General features: G+C 47.5%; 1 protein-coding gene across 5 annotated transcripts in view; it reads right to left on the bottom strand.

Annotated features, from left to right (window-relative positions):
* Positions 1-17187, bottom strand: part of SASH1 (SAM and SH3 domain containing 1) — a 155813-nt gene that overhangs the window by 28979 nt on the left and 109647 nt on the right. For 2 of the 5 annotated variants that reach the window (XM_087817676.1, XM_087817677.1), the window contains 2 exons: positions 6749-6881; positions 1521-1867 (listed from right to left, as the gene is read on the bottom strand). In XM_087817676.1, coding sequence (XP_087673802.1) covers positions 1521-1867; positions 6749-6881 — 480 coding nt within the window. Of the gene's footprint in view, positions 1-1520; positions 1868-6748; positions 6882-7045; positions 7824-11678; positions 11706-17187 lie in introns of those variants that run through there. The other 3 variants (XM_016223915.2, XM_016223917.2, XM_016223914.2) reach the window with 3 other exon arrangements.

Here is a 17187-nt window from a genome sequence, read left to right as displayed (position 1 = left end):
AGGGACAGCGGGGCCAGGGGGCCCACAGCTCCTCCTCTCTGTGCCACTCTACACGGGCTCCTGCGCAAACTAGAAGTTGGGTGGGAATTTCAGGGGCGAAAAAAAATCTATATTCGCAAGTTCAAAATAAGTCATGCCCTGAAAATAAATTTTACGAAGTCTAGCAATTCAGCAAATGAAACTGAAAAAAATGTTTTATTATTTGAAAATTTTTATCCCTTTGCTACGTAGAGAAGAACGCAGCAGTGGAGAGGACATCTGAAAATGTGTGTTCCTCTGATTAAAAAGATAGTGGCACTTGCCCAGCGGGGCGTGGCTCAGCAGTTGAGCTCCGACCTGGGATCCAGGCGATCGGGGTTCGATTCCCAGTCAGGGCATGTGCCCATCATCACTGATGCTTCTATCTCTCTCTCTCCCTCTCCTTTCCTTTCTCTGAAATCAATAAAGATATATTTAAAAAACAAACAAAAAAACCAACGAGACTTAACTAAAAAGAAAAGAGCTCCAATTTTTTTCCCCTTTCGATTTAAGGATTTTCCATTTGTTTCTACCAATAAAAAAGAAATCACACTTGAAACGACGTTTCCAAATCACCCAGCTGGCGATTGGGATGATGGCAATCTTTCCATGAGCTGGCTCCTATTGTTTTCATTAACTGAAACAATAAGCCTCTCTTTCAAGGGCAAAATACCCTCTGTTTAGAACGAGCTGCGTCGGGGTCCAGCGCCGCGCCGGCTGGGAGCGGAGACGGCGCCCCCGGGAGGCGGCCGAGCCCGCCCGCGCCGGGCCCCGAAGGCCCTTCTCGGGACCAGCGCCCCAGCGTCCACGGCTGGCGCTCGGGGAAAAGGAACCGCGTGCACCCCAGAGAGGACACCCGGGAAAGGGGGCGCGCGCGGGGGCCCTGAGCTCGGGCAGGCCGCCGGCTCCACGGGGGGGAGAGAGGGGGAGAGGCCATAATGCTTGACGACACCTCACGGAAAGGACAAGGCCGCCCTGCTGGCCCTCGGGAGACTCACGGACTTCTGGTGGATTCTCAAGAGAACCCGCTTAGTACAGCGGTCGAGCGTGGCGGCCCACTTCCTCTTGGCCGCCTCCTCCTCCTCCAGCAGGCAGCGCCGCAGGTCCTGCCTCTCGGCCTTGCTCAGGCTCCGGTCGGCCGCCGGGCGCACCAGCTGCGTCAGGCTCAGGTGGCTGTACAGGCTGCGCTCCACCACGTACGTGACGCTGAGCTCGCCGAGCGCCGCGCGCCCGCGCCCGCGCCGGCCGGGCGCGCCCCCGCCGCCGCCGCCGCCGGCCCCGCCCCCCTTGGGCCGCGGCCGCAGCAGCTGCAGGTCGCAGGTGGCGCTGTGGACGCCCTTCCGCGAGGGGCGCGGGCAGAGGCCGGCTCGCGAGCAGGAGTGATGCGGGTCCGTCTTCTTGAGGCGGATCTGCCTCCGCACGCTCTGCACCTCCTCCAGCGACACGAGCAGGTGGTGCCTGCGGCGGTGGCTGTCATAGAAGCAAACGCCATCCGTACTTACCCCGTGGCTCGCGGACCCCAGGCTCTTCTTCATCTCGCCCTCCGTCAGCGAGCGGGACACCTTCTGGGCCTTGTCTTCCTCCGGGTAGGAGAAGAACGTCCCCATCTTCTTGGGGGGCTTGATGAGGCCCCGGCTCTCTCCTTTGCTGAAGGTTTTGACCAACTTCCGGCCGGCCCCCCAGGCTTCCGGGGTGCTGGGGGACGGCGACGGGGTGAACGAGTCCGAGTCATCTTCCGGAGGCTTCTCCGGGGAGCCGTCGAACAGAAAGGGCTTCTTGTGCACGCCCGAGTACAGGGCGGACCGCTCGTCCAGGCCGGGCGGGCTCTCGAACACGGGCTCCTCCGCGCCTGCGGGCGACCAACACACTCGTCAGGGCGGCACCCGACACCCTCGCCTCTGCCCGGGCCCTTCTCCGCCCCCGCGGGAAACGCGCCGGTCCACGCGGGAGCCACAGCGCCCCCTCCCCGTGTCGCTCACCCTCTCCATAAGCCCGGCTCCCGCTTAAATAAAGGCGCGCGAAAAAGGAAAGAAACCGTGCAAACGTATGGTTCACGCCGGCTCGGCGCTGGAAGGCGTCGGATGCGCCTTCTCCTTCTTTAAAGACCTTTGTAGAGCAGACACCTGAGCAGCCCCATTAACAAGGTCATTCGGGAAACCTACGCTGGTCGCGGACAAGGCGACACTTAGCCTCAGGAGACAAGGGGCCGCCCCCGCCGGTGAAGTGCGACAACGCTCAGGAGCTGGGAGTCAGCATCTTTCCCCTTCTGAAGGGCCCTCCTGGTGAGCCTGGCTGCCTTCTGTACCCCGAGTGTGATGAATGCCACGTGGCTGGCAGAGATTTTTTTTGGGGGGGTGTTTTTTTTTTTTTTTTTTACTGGTCCACGTGCTGTTTAAGGGAGTCAGTCACCAAGGGGGTCTGGACGTGGAAACACCACGAAGGGGTGAGCTTTGCAAATGCAACTGACGGGCAAACACAAGCTGGGGAAGTGGGTGCTCCCAGCGAGATTTTCCCATCAGCTCAGGCCCTGCAGGCGGCAGCAGGGGCATTAAAGGGTCTGGGCACACGAGCAGCCCCCGTCTGCCTCTCAAGGATCCCAGCTCCCCAAGCCCTGGCCAGGGCCAGGTACTGCGCCAAGCCCTCCGGGGCCCAGCCGAAGGTCTGGGCTCGCTGGCAGGGAAACCGAGTTCTTTTCTGCGTGTGTGATGTGAACAGATGTGAGGAAAGAAGTAGGTCAAGCTGTGGGTGTAGTGACCCTATCTGGCTGTGTCCCTTTAATTATAAGGAAACTTTTGAGCACGGCAGCTTTCCACCAGCTGAACTGTGAAGAGGGAAAAAACACAAAGTTTCCTGGAAGAGAGGGATGGCACTAAATATACCAGCTGGAACGAGGGTGCCCGTGTGCGGTTAAAAGTCAGAGATAAAGGGAAAGGACTGCTCACTGCAGAGAGGGGAAAAGATGGGTAGACTGGTGGCAGTCCTTTAAAATTCCAGAAGTTTCTTACTTTTCCAACTGATGGGAATTAGTTACAAATATAAAGAAAAAAGCACAACCCTAGACTGACTTTGATGTCAAGGAGGTGGTGGTGGGAAGGGAGGGTCAAAACCAAGTCCAGCCAAAAGTTCTCCATAATCAAGATTTTTCCCCGGGTCTTTCCAGAGGGTTCAAAATTAGGGTCTAGGTTTCTGACGGGAACTCAACATCCTCAGATATCCTGAGGATGTTGCAGGAACATCTGACTAATAAGGTATGGAGACCAAGGGTCCCCTGTGTTGCCGGGAGTAAAATGGCAACCTCTTCTAGACAGTCTACTCTCCAGGGCCAAGAGAGGCACAGCCTGAAGGCTGAGGCAGCCAACAGCAGACTTCTCTGAAGAAGCAGTCCAGCCACAGACCATGGCTTTACCTGAAGCCCAGGTGTCCATGGAGGCGTGCAAAGCCCTTATTTACCCACAGTCCTCAGGGGCTTGGGAAAATCAGGTGGGTTGAATAACTGTTTGAAGGACCTGGCACTTGGTAGTGGCTGGAAATTTTCTGGGCTCTGTCTTTAGGGTTGTCATCGGGGATTCCAATACTTCAATGTCACACTGGAGCTGGAACCAGCTGGGGCACACATATCCACGACATATGTAGCTCTGTTCCCTGGTTTGGGAAGTCAGCATCTGGTGGGGAGCCTGGAGGGACTGTGGCAAATGTTTCCACAGTGGCCGCACAGCCTGTGCCGAGGGCAGGCCTGGCATAGCACGAGCTCTCTGTCTGCAGCACCCAGACCCTGAGATCCCAGTCAGGACTGGGCTACTGGGGTTCAGAGTACTGCCTGCTCCCCTGTTCTCCTCGGACCTCAAAGTACAACCATCCTACTGGGAGAAAGACAATCAAGAGCGCTCCCTCCATCATCACTTGGCGTGATATGCTTTATATACTGACCTTTACCTATTTTATTCAGCTGAGATCAGAATACAGAAGGAAGGTGACTCTGACAGGATAGGGTACGGGATGACTTAGTGCCGAGAACACAGATTTATGCCCTGGATTCCAGCCCTGGATCCGCCACTCAATATCTCCATGACCTTGAGTCTCGGAGTCTGTTTCCTCACTGGAAATAATACCTATCTTTGTAATACCTACTGCAAGGGTAATTGAGAGGATAGCATTAAACAGAAAGAGATAGGTGAAGGTACTCTATACGCTGAAAAGCACTGCACAAGAGCGAGTGATTCATTATCAGGCTGCAGATGAGCTGGAGCAATGAGGGAAGGGGGCTCCAGGGTCTCAGCTCTAGGAGAAAGACACAGAAATGGGCAGACGAAGGGCACTGACCTGGCTTACAATTTAATACTGACTTTGGTCATCCGTGCCCCAGGTAAGGACTTGAAACTTGAGTTACAAGGGTGAACCTGGGTGAAGGACTATAACTCTCCAGGCTTTTCCAAGCCTCCCGAGCTGGGGTAAGGGAAGACACGGGGGCAGATGGACATCCAGGATGTAGCAGAGTCAGGCTGCCTGGATTTAATTCTGGGTCTTCTGCTGGCTGCTCTGTGGGGTGACCTTGAGTAAGTTACTTCGCCTCTTGGTGTCTTAGTTTCCTCACTTGTGAAGTGAGCATGGTATATCAGCCCTGCCTCTGGGGTCTATTCTGAGGATGATATACTACAAGGAACATAAAATCTAAAATGTTTAGGAAAGTGCCTGGCATACAGAACGCCCTCAGTAAATATTCAGACAACTCAGTATTGGCCCAGGCTGCAGGAAGAATCCCAGTTTGAAGGTCCGGGGCAGCGGGCAGGGGTTACTGGGAGTGTGAATCATAACTGCTGGCAGAAGCAGGGGACAAAGTAACAAGTACCACTTCGTTTGCCAATGAGGAACCGCTGAGAGTTCTATTACACAGGGGTTGGAGGGAGTTCTTGCTTAGCAGGGTATTGGGGGACAGCCTGATGCAGATGCCCTGAGCTGCACACACACACACCTGGGGCCTCTCTTGGTGATACCAACAATCCCAGCTCCCCAACTCACTTGGGTCTCAGCTCACTGAATCCATCATCCGAGACACCTACTCATACCCCGATGAATTCAAGTTCAGAGAGAGAAGTCCACTGGGTCATTACATTACTTTTTATCCCAGAGCTATCTCTTTTGGTATGTTTTTCCTCTTTTTCATCTATGTCTCTCAGAGTTGACTGAATTATTTATTCTAAGATAAATATGGAAGTCAGACTATTTCTGTGTGTTTACAAAAGCTATTCCAGTGGGAAGGCTGCCTCAACACACATGACTATCATGTATGAAGGGGCCAATACTAACTACTCCTCTCATTTTACCTCACTTATGAACAAGATCCACCAATCTAGTGATGTCTGATGTTTCATTTGGTCAAGTGTACATGAAGTTTTAAAATGTGATGCTCCCCAGGGTCAATGATAGCAACTCCGTGTGGTTCTAGTTAATATCACTGATGGACACCGTGCATGTGAGTTCAGTAAGAGCTGCCACAACGAGAGGAAACCAGGCTGCTTTCTATACCGTGAGAACCATGACTAGCAGACAGGTATTAACACATCCAAATATAACAGCAGCATTGCATCCAAAAGTAAACAGAATCACCATGCAAAAAAGACATCCAAATGAAATCCAGGAATTAAATACAACTCAAGTTTATGAAACTGGCCCTAAAGCAGATCTCTCTCCCTCTCCCCTCCTTTCTTTTCCTGTTTAACCTCCTCTCTCCCACAGTAACCCTTTTACCTTCCATATTCTTCTAGGGGATTTAAACTGATAATCACAGCCAATTAAAATGAAAAAACAGCTTGATTATTTATGTATAAAAAAAACCCCTCTCTACAATGATACTTTCTAAATCTACATGTTAAAAATTTGAAATTCTGTACAATATAGGTGTGACATTTTAACAAGCAATGTGCTTTAAAAACAAAACAAAACAAAAACATTCTTTCCAATGTACTTTTCAATTCACTTATCTCCCAAACAGGAAATTTTATTCTTTTATCTTTTTGGAAGAATTTTATAAGATGCAGCAAATGCACATTACTAACAAAAAGAGAGACAGATCGGGTTGTGATTTAAACTGTCATAATTACACTTCAAAGGTTAACTATTCCTTCCAATAAATCCAGGCTCATACCCCTTTTGACATTATTGCTTCATCTGACAAGCGGCTTAGCCAGCAGTGGAGCTCTCAAAGATCCACTTAGCACGAAGGTCCTTAGAGCCCCATTTGAACTGAGACTCGAGACAGTTTACAGGAAGAGCAAAGTCATCCCTCAGAGATCCGAAAGGATATGAAGTGCCTTAATTGTCAGATGTTTGTTTGAGACGAATGCATATCAAATTTCGACTAACGCCACTGGGCAAGAACCGCTGTCCTTTTGGAGCAGAGACTTATTCTAAGAGAAAGTTATAAAATAAAGTTTATATAAAATAGTATAAACTCAAAATTAAAGCTAAGCCACGCCTTGAGAAGATTTCATTCTCACATATGAGCCAGTTCCATCTTTGCACTAGTAGTTAAAATACCAAACCCCCCAAATTCTGGACACCAGATCCTACATCCCATAACGTGCTGAGTGCTGCCCTGTAACATGCAGACCCAATTCTCTCTCTGCCAGAATTCAATCCATTTTCCACCTGAAATCCTACTCCTTTTCAACTGAAAAACGGCCCCCACATGATTTGCTTTGGGATAAACAGGGTGGAGTTTGCTTTTTTTTACCTTCAGTGCTGGGCTTTTTCATTTCTTCCACCCTGATTAGTTTCTTTCTCACTCTGCGAGTGGAGTTAACCAGCTTGTGTAACCTCTTAAACTTCACCGACTCCTCAGTCTCATCATCGGATTGTTCTCTTGACTGGCAAAGAAACAAAAGAAAAGTTAATCAGATAATTGCTCCAGAGCTTTACTCCTGCAGCCGGGTGCAGCCCGGTCTCACGGCCAGTATGCACTTTGGCAGTGCTGCAGCTGAACCTGGGGCACCACCCAATGTGCCCAACAGGTTCCTGAGGCTCCACCTACCATCTTAAGGTCTAACGAGTGGAGACTCAGGTCCTAAGCAGCACGACACACACCCTTGCCCTTGACCGGCATGTGGTGCATTTTGTCTCGGCTACTTCCCGGTCCCCTTTTAGGAGAACTCCGCAGGACTCTGTCTCCAAGGCTGGCCCTGTAATTCCAGTTTCACTGCTGTGGTTTGGGCCAGGCTCTCATCTGTCTGGCCCATCAGGACTTGCTGTTTAAACGTGGTCACCAACTACTTCTCCAAACCAAAATTCTGTTGACTTGTTCCAGTCCTCCCCGAAAATCAAAAGCAGCAGGGCAGGAAAAAGGCAGAGATGCAAAAAGCCGCCTTCTATCTCACCCGGGAGGACCGCCTGCCACATCTCAGCCATCCCTTCGGCCTCTCCCAGCTCTTTCCAAGAGCTCACCAGGCGAGCGTGAGGACAGACCCTGCATTCCTCTGAGAGGGACAAGGGAAAAAGCTGACCTTTTCAGCCATACACTACAGTCCATATTCCCCAGCATCCCATTCCACTTTGCAGCGATTCAAGTATGCTCAGCCCAGCTGTTTTCCCTCAAGTATCCAACATTACAGAGAGGAAAAAAAACCTCTCCGCAGCAGTGGCCCGGGCAAAAAACAATCCTTTCCTTGTGAACAAAATGAGGGTTTCGCTTCCAAGTCAGCTCCAACATTCAATCCGCAGCTTCCTCTGTTTTATCTGTTCAAAATGTAAAAAAGGCAAAAGAAGTCTCCCAACGAAATGGGCTGCTGCTGGGCCGGGCTCGGGCATTCCCGGGAGCGCAGGGCCGGCGGCAGTGCGCAGGCGCGGCACACCCTAGGCAGCTGGTGCAACTCCAGCTAAGACTGCACATCCTGGCAACAGCTTTCTCTTCATTTCCTGCAACCTACTTCACTGAAGGAGCCGGGAGAGAAATGCCTCCACTGAAAACACGGGACACAAACAAACCACATCTCTGAGCACGAGTCTAACAGGGAGACCTCCCCCCAAAAATGCGCTCATTAATCGCAACTTTATGGACAATAAAATAGGTATCCAAGAGTGAGCACAGACCGGTTCAAGAGGAAACGGGGTAGAGATTACGTGAATTACTTAGGTATAAAAATGGTGCATGTCGTGAGTCTACAAATATTTCTGCAGCACTCTGGCTCAATGGAAGGGATAGATACAACCCAGATTCTGGCCTCTTTCCTGCAGCTCCCGGCGTGGAGCCACTGTACTTTCTCCCTGCACGACTCTAAGCAAATCGTCCACCACTAAATGGTTACAGCACATAAAGGACAAGTCACTGGACACGTATTTCTCAGGCTTCCCTTTTGTGAAGAGTATCATATCAATGTTTAATTTCTCTAAAATTCCTAGAACAAATGTGGCATACACACCTCAAAATTAAGGTTAACTACAGGTTACCTGGTGATCAAGAATAGAAATTGCACCCCCAGGTTATGGGGGGAGGAGGCTACATTGCATGTTGGCAATTAGGCTTACTGCATTTGGCCTAAAACTCAAAATGTAAAACAATTACAGTGAAATAAATATAACTCCTACTCTATAATGATATTGTCTGGTTTGAATTTCATTTTTACTTGACTGAATTGTTATGTGCGATGAAACGGTTGCAGTGGTCAACCAGAGGAATGAGAACTTGGTTAACCCTCCTTCTGGGTAATCGGCACCTGAGCAAAACCACAATGCATGGAATTACACATAAACACTGAAAAATATTCTGCCTTCTTGACGTATCTCAAAAGCCCGGCAAGTCTAATAGAAGAATAAACAACATCAGATTAGAGAAAGTCTCTACATAGCAATGGACAAACCAAAGTACATTTAGAATACGTTTGTGTGTCTATAACGCCCGCATTAAAATATTCTGAAGTGAACATGAAATAAGCATAGGTTGTTTATAATCAAGATTTAGGAAGCTACATTAGACGATAAAAACCACTGATGCACTATGTATACCTCATACCTCGCTTGGGGATTGCTGCTGGTGGTGTGATGTGGTGGTGGGGGGGGGGAGGGGGCAGGTAAAAAGAGAAATGGAATTTAGAAAGAAGCAATACAAAAATCTTCAGTCCACAAAGACACAAATCATATATCCAAATGGGCCATCAGAAGGAATTTTCAGGGAGAAATCAAGAAAGTTAAACCAGGACACGAGATTTAAAGGGAATAACCCTCCCCACCTCCCTCCTCCAGGCCTAGTTTCCTCTGCCCAGATTCACTGTGCTAAAAAAGAACATATTCCAGGTACTTATTTAATTGCTTTCACATGGTCCATCTACTTTTGAGAAACAGAAGCTCTTTAGAATGTCAAACTAATGGTTATTCTTATTTTTCTTAAAAAAAAAAATGAAGATTTTGGAAGTGTTTGCCTCTGACAAATCACAAGTCATAGCAACCAATAACTTTCTTTGCATTACCATGTTTTGAACACTAGACAAGATAGGTGCAGCACAATTTATATAAAGAAAAATGGGGAAACACACACACACACACACACACTTCTTTTTTTTTAAACAAAAAATCTCTTAAGTAGCCTAGAAGTTACTGGAGTTGAACAATGTATCCCAAGATGTTTTTTATTGAGGTGTTGACTTCTCACTTCCTCCTGAGTCCAGAGGAAAAACAGTTGTGAAATATGTGCCTTTAAAAAATTCTCTCCAGCTGTTTTAACATAAAGACTGTAAAAGGCATGCATTTCTTTTAATCTTCAATTTCTTTTAAGCTTAAATTCCTCATTTCATGTCTCTTAAAGAAGCATGTGCCACTTCCCAAATGTTGGCAATAACATACTGTGTCTTTTTATTCAGAAAATATACCCCCCCCAGATATGGGGGGGAGGGTGAGAATTTAATTTGTTGGGGTTTTTTAATTAAGAAATCCCCCCACCTGGAGAAACTCAGTAGAAGATGAAGGAAACATGCACTGTATACAAAATGAATGATTGAATCCAAGAAATAAATTCAGAACTATTACAAGACAGGTTTTAAATAAACTACATTTAAAAAAATGTAGATATTTATATACATTCAAACACAAGATAGTCTCTCCTCCCCTCCCCTGTCCCACCCCAGGACAGAGTACTAAAATAAACTTTAATTTGATCACCGTCTAAATGAGAAGGTGAAAATTCAATTATCTGCATAAAAACCCCCCACGTCTAAACCTTTCGTAGAGAAAGGCAATTAATTTACCCCACCAAAGGATGTGGAAAAGTGGAATTACAATATTGTAAATAGAAACATTTGATTTCCAGCCTCTCTACTGCAGATTTTTCCACCAGAAAGCCCATATGGCTCAACTTTTAATTACTTTGGCTAATGCTATATGTAGTAATTCTGTGGTGAATGCTCAAGTGTTTCATTTCTGGTTTCCATGGCAACATTACATCAGATTGCAGACAGCTGGCTCCACAGTTTTAAACCATAACAAAGTGACCAAGCCAAAGCACAAAACTATAGCTGCTTTAAAGAGATAGTACACCCCTGCCTGCCAGGGCGCTGAATGAGGAACCTAGGGGGCCGTTTGGCTTGCGAGGGAGGGTGGAGCCTCCTTCCTTCTCAGCTTCTTTTGGAACATGTGCATCTTGACACATCTGCAATGTTCTAATAGGAAAGACATGGAGCCAGCGTGGAGGACTTTTTATAACGCAGCTACATTAAAAGTGATCGGGGGGGGGAAAAAGGAATGCAATTAACAGCATCTGTTGATACAAACATTTCTGTACTGGCGCAAACGCAGTGTCCCCTCACTGTTTGACTTAAGCCTGTCATTGCAGGTCGGCAACAGATACTTCACTGGACCCTGAAACAACAATTCTTGCGACTCCGACGGGACAAATGCTTTCCAAAAGCCGCATGACACAGTGGTGCGGGCACAGGACAACGGGCTGTCATGTAGGTTAAACTGAACTTGCAAGGAGCAACTCGAACCCTCTGGGGATAGCTTGAGACCACGCTGAGCACAGAATTACAACTGAGCCTTCCGAAGAAACACACTCAGCTGGCTTCTCCAGCTCCAAACACCCCTCGCGGAGTCTCAATTAACAGCCACACTAAGTCGACTTATCTCCCCCCGGAGCCAGCACATAACACTGTAAGATACGTAGGCATTTCTGAAAAGCATTCTGCAACAGGAAATGTATTCGCCTGTAACATTCACACGGCCATTCCCGGTTAACCCAGCGCGGAAGCAGACACAGCCGCTTCAACTCCTAGGTCGGCTTTATCAATGGCATTAACCTTCCAGTTAAGAGAGGGCAGCGGATGGGTGGCGGCTTTATGAAAAGTGATGTGCAACGCCGTCTGAAGTCCAGTCCTCCCCAACGGGCGACTGGGCTCCAACCCCGGTGCACTCAACCCCTCGCATTCTCACTGCAGTCTCAACATAATATTCACTTTTCTCCTCCAAAAGAGATGCCTTATTTTGGGGTGAGCAGGCTAGGAAAGAATGCTCGAAGTTAGGAGGCAGGGAAGTAAACAAGGAAAGAACAAATCTAGAGAAATTTGAAAGGAAAAGAGAAAAGCATCATAGCCGGGTACAATCCGGGAGCCATCCAGGACTTTCCCCTGAAGTGACAGAAAGCGCATTCTCCCGTGTGCACGAACCATACCCAGCGAACTTACCGGCTTCGGCATTGAGCAGGCCTAAGGGGCAATTCTGAGCACGTCCGGCACCCCCACCCCCTCCTCCCCACTCTGAGAGCCGCTTCACTCTTGTTCCGTCAACTCTGATCTCAAAGCGAGGATTAGGCAACTCTGGAACACGCTCCTTTGGAGTGACATGATCAGACAGGCTCCACCGGCACAGTTAAGGATCCGAAGGGGAAGAAAAAAAAAGCGAGGACACTGGATTCAATTAGCCGCTTTTTGCTTGCCGAGTCCCCAGTTCCTTGCTAACTGCATAACTTGTAAGAAAGGCATAAGTCATCGGCTCTAAGCAAATCTTCTATTCACCACAAGGGAAAAAGGGAGTGTTGTACGTGGCAAACAATCCCTGTTTTCACTGACGAAGGCGCCCTGACCTCCCGCTGGCCTCCGGTTCCTTAATTACTGTCTATGGAATTCCAGAGCAAGAAAAAAGCATGCGAGAATCTGAGCAAATCCGGACACGGACCAACCCGGACAAGTGACTGGACTCAAAAAGATCTCTTTTGCAGATATTCTCAACAGCCCCCAAGGGGAGTAGTCGCGATTGAAAATAGACACCTTCCAACGGCTATTTTTGAAATTACGGAATTAAAACTTATGATTTTGGTTTTTCTCCTAGAGTTGTCACTTTCTTGCTGCCTCTTTCCCGACCCCTTTTTCTATTTTAACCACGTGTCCATGTAAGACGGTTTCCCCATTCACTGGCGCTTCTAAAAACCGATCTTCCCCAATTGTTTCAGCGATCCTTTCGGAGCAGCTGAGTTCTCTTGTATTCTAGAAATGTGAGCACGGGGACCGTGTCACGAGATGATCATTCAGTTTTCCCAGGGGTGTCTGCGGAGCAACACACGCATATGCTGTTACTTAAACAGAACATCATCTAAGCAAGACGGGGCTGAAAACCCCTATGATGTTTCCATGTCATGGGCTCGCCAGCCATGTCTGTATTTTCAGGGCCAAATTCATTCAGGTGGGAAAGCCATAGATTCCCACTGCCAATGCACAGTAGGAGGTGCCTCTCTCACTGTGAGGGTCTTTCCTTAGGTGTTTTGCAAGGTCCCTTCTCTTGGAAGGACAACACGCAACACAGACACTCCTGCTTACCATGAGGAGGTGCCAGGCTGTGCCATGGCCCGCCAGAGCTCTTGTCCTTTACCTGGGCACCTGTCCTGCTCTTTCCTTGGGGGTCCCTGTGGCATCTCTCTCTTCAGCAAGAATCCCCCACTTCCCCCAACTTTCTGCCCCAGAAATGTCTCCTCCTACCCCCTGTGGGATTTCCTGTGATTTCTCCCCGCAAGGGTTCGCCACACCTTCCCTGTTCTGCCCTAGTTCCCCATTTCACAAATCGGTTCACTGACATCTTCTGATTTCACATACGCTACTGTCCCCCACTGCCATCTGAGGGCCGACATGTGCCGTGAAATATGTCCGGTGCTGCCTCGATGTGTACTTCCAACACCCATCTATACCAAACGCTCCCAATTCCCGGGCGCCGTGCTAAGTATTTGGATGTACAGACGGCAAATGGGAGAGGCAGAACCCGAGTCTTCGTGGTTTTGCTCCTGCACCGCCCACCTCCACGTGGGCTTTCTTCACCCAAACTGGTAACCACACTGCATGCAACATTATGCTTAAAATTCCTTAGAACTGTCTGTAGAAGTCCTTAGTTGAATTGGCTACTTGGAAAAAAATGAAGAAAATGCAGAGGTGCCATGAGAGTGGGGGTAAAGGGAAGATGGAAGCCCCAAATCTTTGGAGCAGGAACAACCTGGGATTAACTTCTAGGTCCTCCAACCAATCACTTCACTGCTATGGGTCATAATATTCCTCCACGTAAATGTGGTTGAATAACACTTATCTTTGTTTGTTGTTTCAAAAACTGTCTATGTATAATCGACAACTCGAGCTCAGTACCTGCTTACTACATACTGTTACCAACAGGAACTCAAACAAGACCAGTTTCACTGCCTACAAATTGCTGTTTTAGGCGCTGTGTAAACAGCAAAGGCAAGGGAAACATGTGAAGCTAGTGATATGGCCAACACCTGAGGCGGGGTCTGAACAGTTTGATTAGATGCAAAGAAGATTCTGGACAGAATTAGGAACGCTGGAATCGGGCCCCTTAAGTCACTTGTGAACAGCGTGTGCCTTGGACATGTTTCTACCTTCTCTCATTTTTCAAACAGGCAGAGATAAGCTTCCTATGTTCCTGAGAAGATGAAAGATGACCTTGAATGTAAGTTCCAGAGCCTGGTAGGTAGCAAAGCCTCTATCAGTGTGAGATCCGTGGGAAGCTCAGCAGTAACTGTGGGGAGGGTGGAGGGAAGGACACACCTCTCGTCCCCCAGAGGCCAACTCCTCCTGTACACTCCTTTTTAACTGTCACATGGGCACACAACACAGGCTTGTCTTTCAGAAGGCAGGAAGGTCCACAGGGACAGGGACCATGTCTGTCCCCACTCCTGGTATTGCCAATGCCAGCGAAGGACCCACATACAGTGGCCCTCACTACATATGTGCGTCATCAATGTGGAATGAAGGAGTTTGACCTCTCCAGCCCCGTAGCTCCAGGCCCTTGCTGTGCATCAGAATAAACTGTGATATTTGAAGGACTAGGCTCGGCCAGGCCACCCTGGAAAGCTGCTTCATGGAGAGAAGGTGCAATCAGTGGGGACAAATTTCATGAGGACAGGGTATTGCTGGTCTTGTGTATTGGATAGCGGCCTTGAACTTACCCAGCACATAGTAGGTGTGCAAATTTGCTGAGGACGGATTTGACTCCCACTTTAAGGATTGCTCATGAGCTCCTCAGGACAAAGTCCGAAGGCCTTATCATGAAACATGACTTTGCACGGCCAGAGCCCTACCCTTATTTCCAGTATCTCCACTATGTGAAAAGGGCCTCTCCTCAAGCCTGGTTCTTACCCTCTGAGCATCTCAAACACCTAGGCTCTCACATGCCTGTGTACCTTTGCACTTGCATGTTCCCTTTCTGGAAATATCTCTGCCCATTCCCCCACCCCCTCCCTATCTTCTTTCATCCTTCAAGATTTAGTCCCACATGCCACCTCCTCTAGAAAGCCTTCCTGATTTTCCTTAGGCTGTGTGGTTGTACAACAACCTAAACAGACTTTACCACAGGACTTAGCACAAAATACATTGTAATCACTGTTACTTAGCCTCTTACTAAACTTCATGAGGACAATTCATTTCTGTACCTGTATTTTAGTAATATTTATTGTTTGTTTGATTATACATGATATATATTTAATTACAGACAATTTGGGAAATGCAAAAACATGAAACAGAGACCGAGAAATCACTGATCCCCCTACTTGAATAGAAAAATTAGTTAATATTTTGGTTTATGTCCACCCACTTGTGACACACTATACACTCTTGTGTTTCTGTTTTTTGTTTTGTTTTTACAAAAACAATGACCTCGAGTTGTTTAGCTGCTCTCCCACCCAAGGTCACCATCAGGGTCTTCAAAGCCTCCTTCACATAAAAACACAGTGTAAACAGAAATAGAGTGCTCACTTATAACTGTGACCCTCTTTGAGCATGGTTCAAAAGGTTTTCTTTAGAGAAACCCTGAAGTCCTAAATAAATATTATAACCTGCATTTTAAAATTTTGAACATTTTCCTATGTCAAGAAATATTCAACGAAACACATTAATAATTCAATAGTAGTCAGTCATAAAATATACCCTAATTTATTTAAACAATATCCCCATCATCGGATATTTGCATGTTTCCGATTTTTCAATATTATATACAATGCTCTGATGAACACTTTACTGTAGAATTTCTAAGACATCTTTCTTTTTGTAGAATAGATGATTAGATTATATGGGTAAGCGAATGGGCATATTGTTAAGTGTTTTCATACACATTAACAATTTGTTCAGACAAAGCACTGTATTGTTTTTAAATCTCAGAGTAATATAAAAAGAGTGCCCATTTCCCATACAGTTGCCCACAATGAACACTACAATATTCCTTTTCCACTTAGGTAAGTAAAATAGCACCTATGTTTGTGCTGAGTAGATGTTTCCTAATAGAAATGAATGAATGAATGCAGTGAATCGAGAACGAGGTATAGAAATATGAGTAAGCTGGCTTTACAGGAACTTGCAAAGTTCTTACTCTAGAATGAGAGCCCAAGAGAAATTCAGAAATGTGATTCATGTAAGTCAACTGTGTTAAATGCAAAAGAGGAACAAAGATAGAGGAATGGACACGAGGAAGAGCTCACCTTCGGCTGGGAGATGGAGGTGCTTCGGTGAAGGCAAGGGCACTGGCCATGGGTTCCCTTGTTTCTATACGAGCCCAGATGTCCAGTGTTTAGGTGGCCTCGTGGCCCCACTCCTTTCTCCCCCTGACCTCACATGCCTATCTATCTGGACAGTCGAAGGAGAGTTCAGCTGGCTGTGCGGCCTTTATAAACAGCATGTGACAGCAATCAACAGCTTTAGGCCCTTCTCCTCCAAGCTGGATTTCATAATCTCTCCAACATTCCTGACCTCCTTCCACTCGGCCAAGACGTGATGCATTCAAGGTCACTCCCTACCTTGGGGGCAGCAGACTGGCTCCGGGTAGGTAAGTATGTTCAAGTTCAGCGAGGATGCGTCTAAGGTCTTCAGTGTCTGGCTGTGGCAGGGGCCTTCAGGTGTCACGTCCAGCAGGTTGTTATTCTTTTTGTTTATAAAATAATTTGTCTCCCTCTTTAAAGCCAGAATTACTTTAAAAAGTGTGTATGAGTTGTCAGAGTAATAAAATATGAAACACATTGCAGGGTGGTTTTTTTTAAAAAAAATTTATTTCACAAAGGATTAAGGGAAGGACTCATCTGTTTAGTAAGAAATATTTTGCTCATTAGCTGGCTACATCATTGCCCTCTGAAATCAGATTTCTGTCAGCAGATGGGGGAAACGATGAGATTCCACCCATTTCCCAGAGGTGCAGAGTAACAGTGAAATTATTTCTCTGCAGTTTCAAAATTAACGAGTTGTCGCCAGGTCTGAAGGAAAGGGGGGGCGGGCGGGAAGAGGGGAAAATCCCAGGATACTTTTACTTGTAAAAAGTATGAGAGAATTTGGGGCGATCTTACCCCCCCCCCAGGGGCAAAGGCTTTTCAGCACTTAATTCACTTAAGAAACTGTTTAAAAACTATAAAACCAAAGGAGCAGCAAATGAAATCTACCTTCCACAATAACCTCTACTCTATTTCTTCAACTCACGAACCTGGAATTGCTTTTCATCGCCCCCAAAGAATGTTGTAACTTCCCCCACAAGGAAGAGAAAGAATGTATACACCTAAGGAGTCCTACCGCCAGGCAAACATAGAGAAGCTGAGAATGCAGGTAAGCGCCCCCCCTCCCCCCCCCATCCTGTAGGTTGCCTTGGGGCAGAGCAAATGTCTCTCTTCCGGAAAGGGGTGTGGGGAGGGGGAGGGAGGTGTAGGAAAGAAGACTGACTCTC

This window comes from Miniopterus natalensis, chromosome 5 (genome assembly GCF_054644295.1).
Source record: "Miniopterus natalensis isolate mMinNat1 chromosome 5, mMinNat1.hap1, whole genome shotgun sequence".
Taxonomy (NCBI): Eukaryota; Metazoa; Chordata; class Mammalia; order Chiroptera; family Miniopteridae; genus Miniopterus; species Miniopterus natalensis.
Note: the sequence above shows the minus strand (reverse complement) of the source record. Positions and strands in the feature narration are given on the sequence as shown.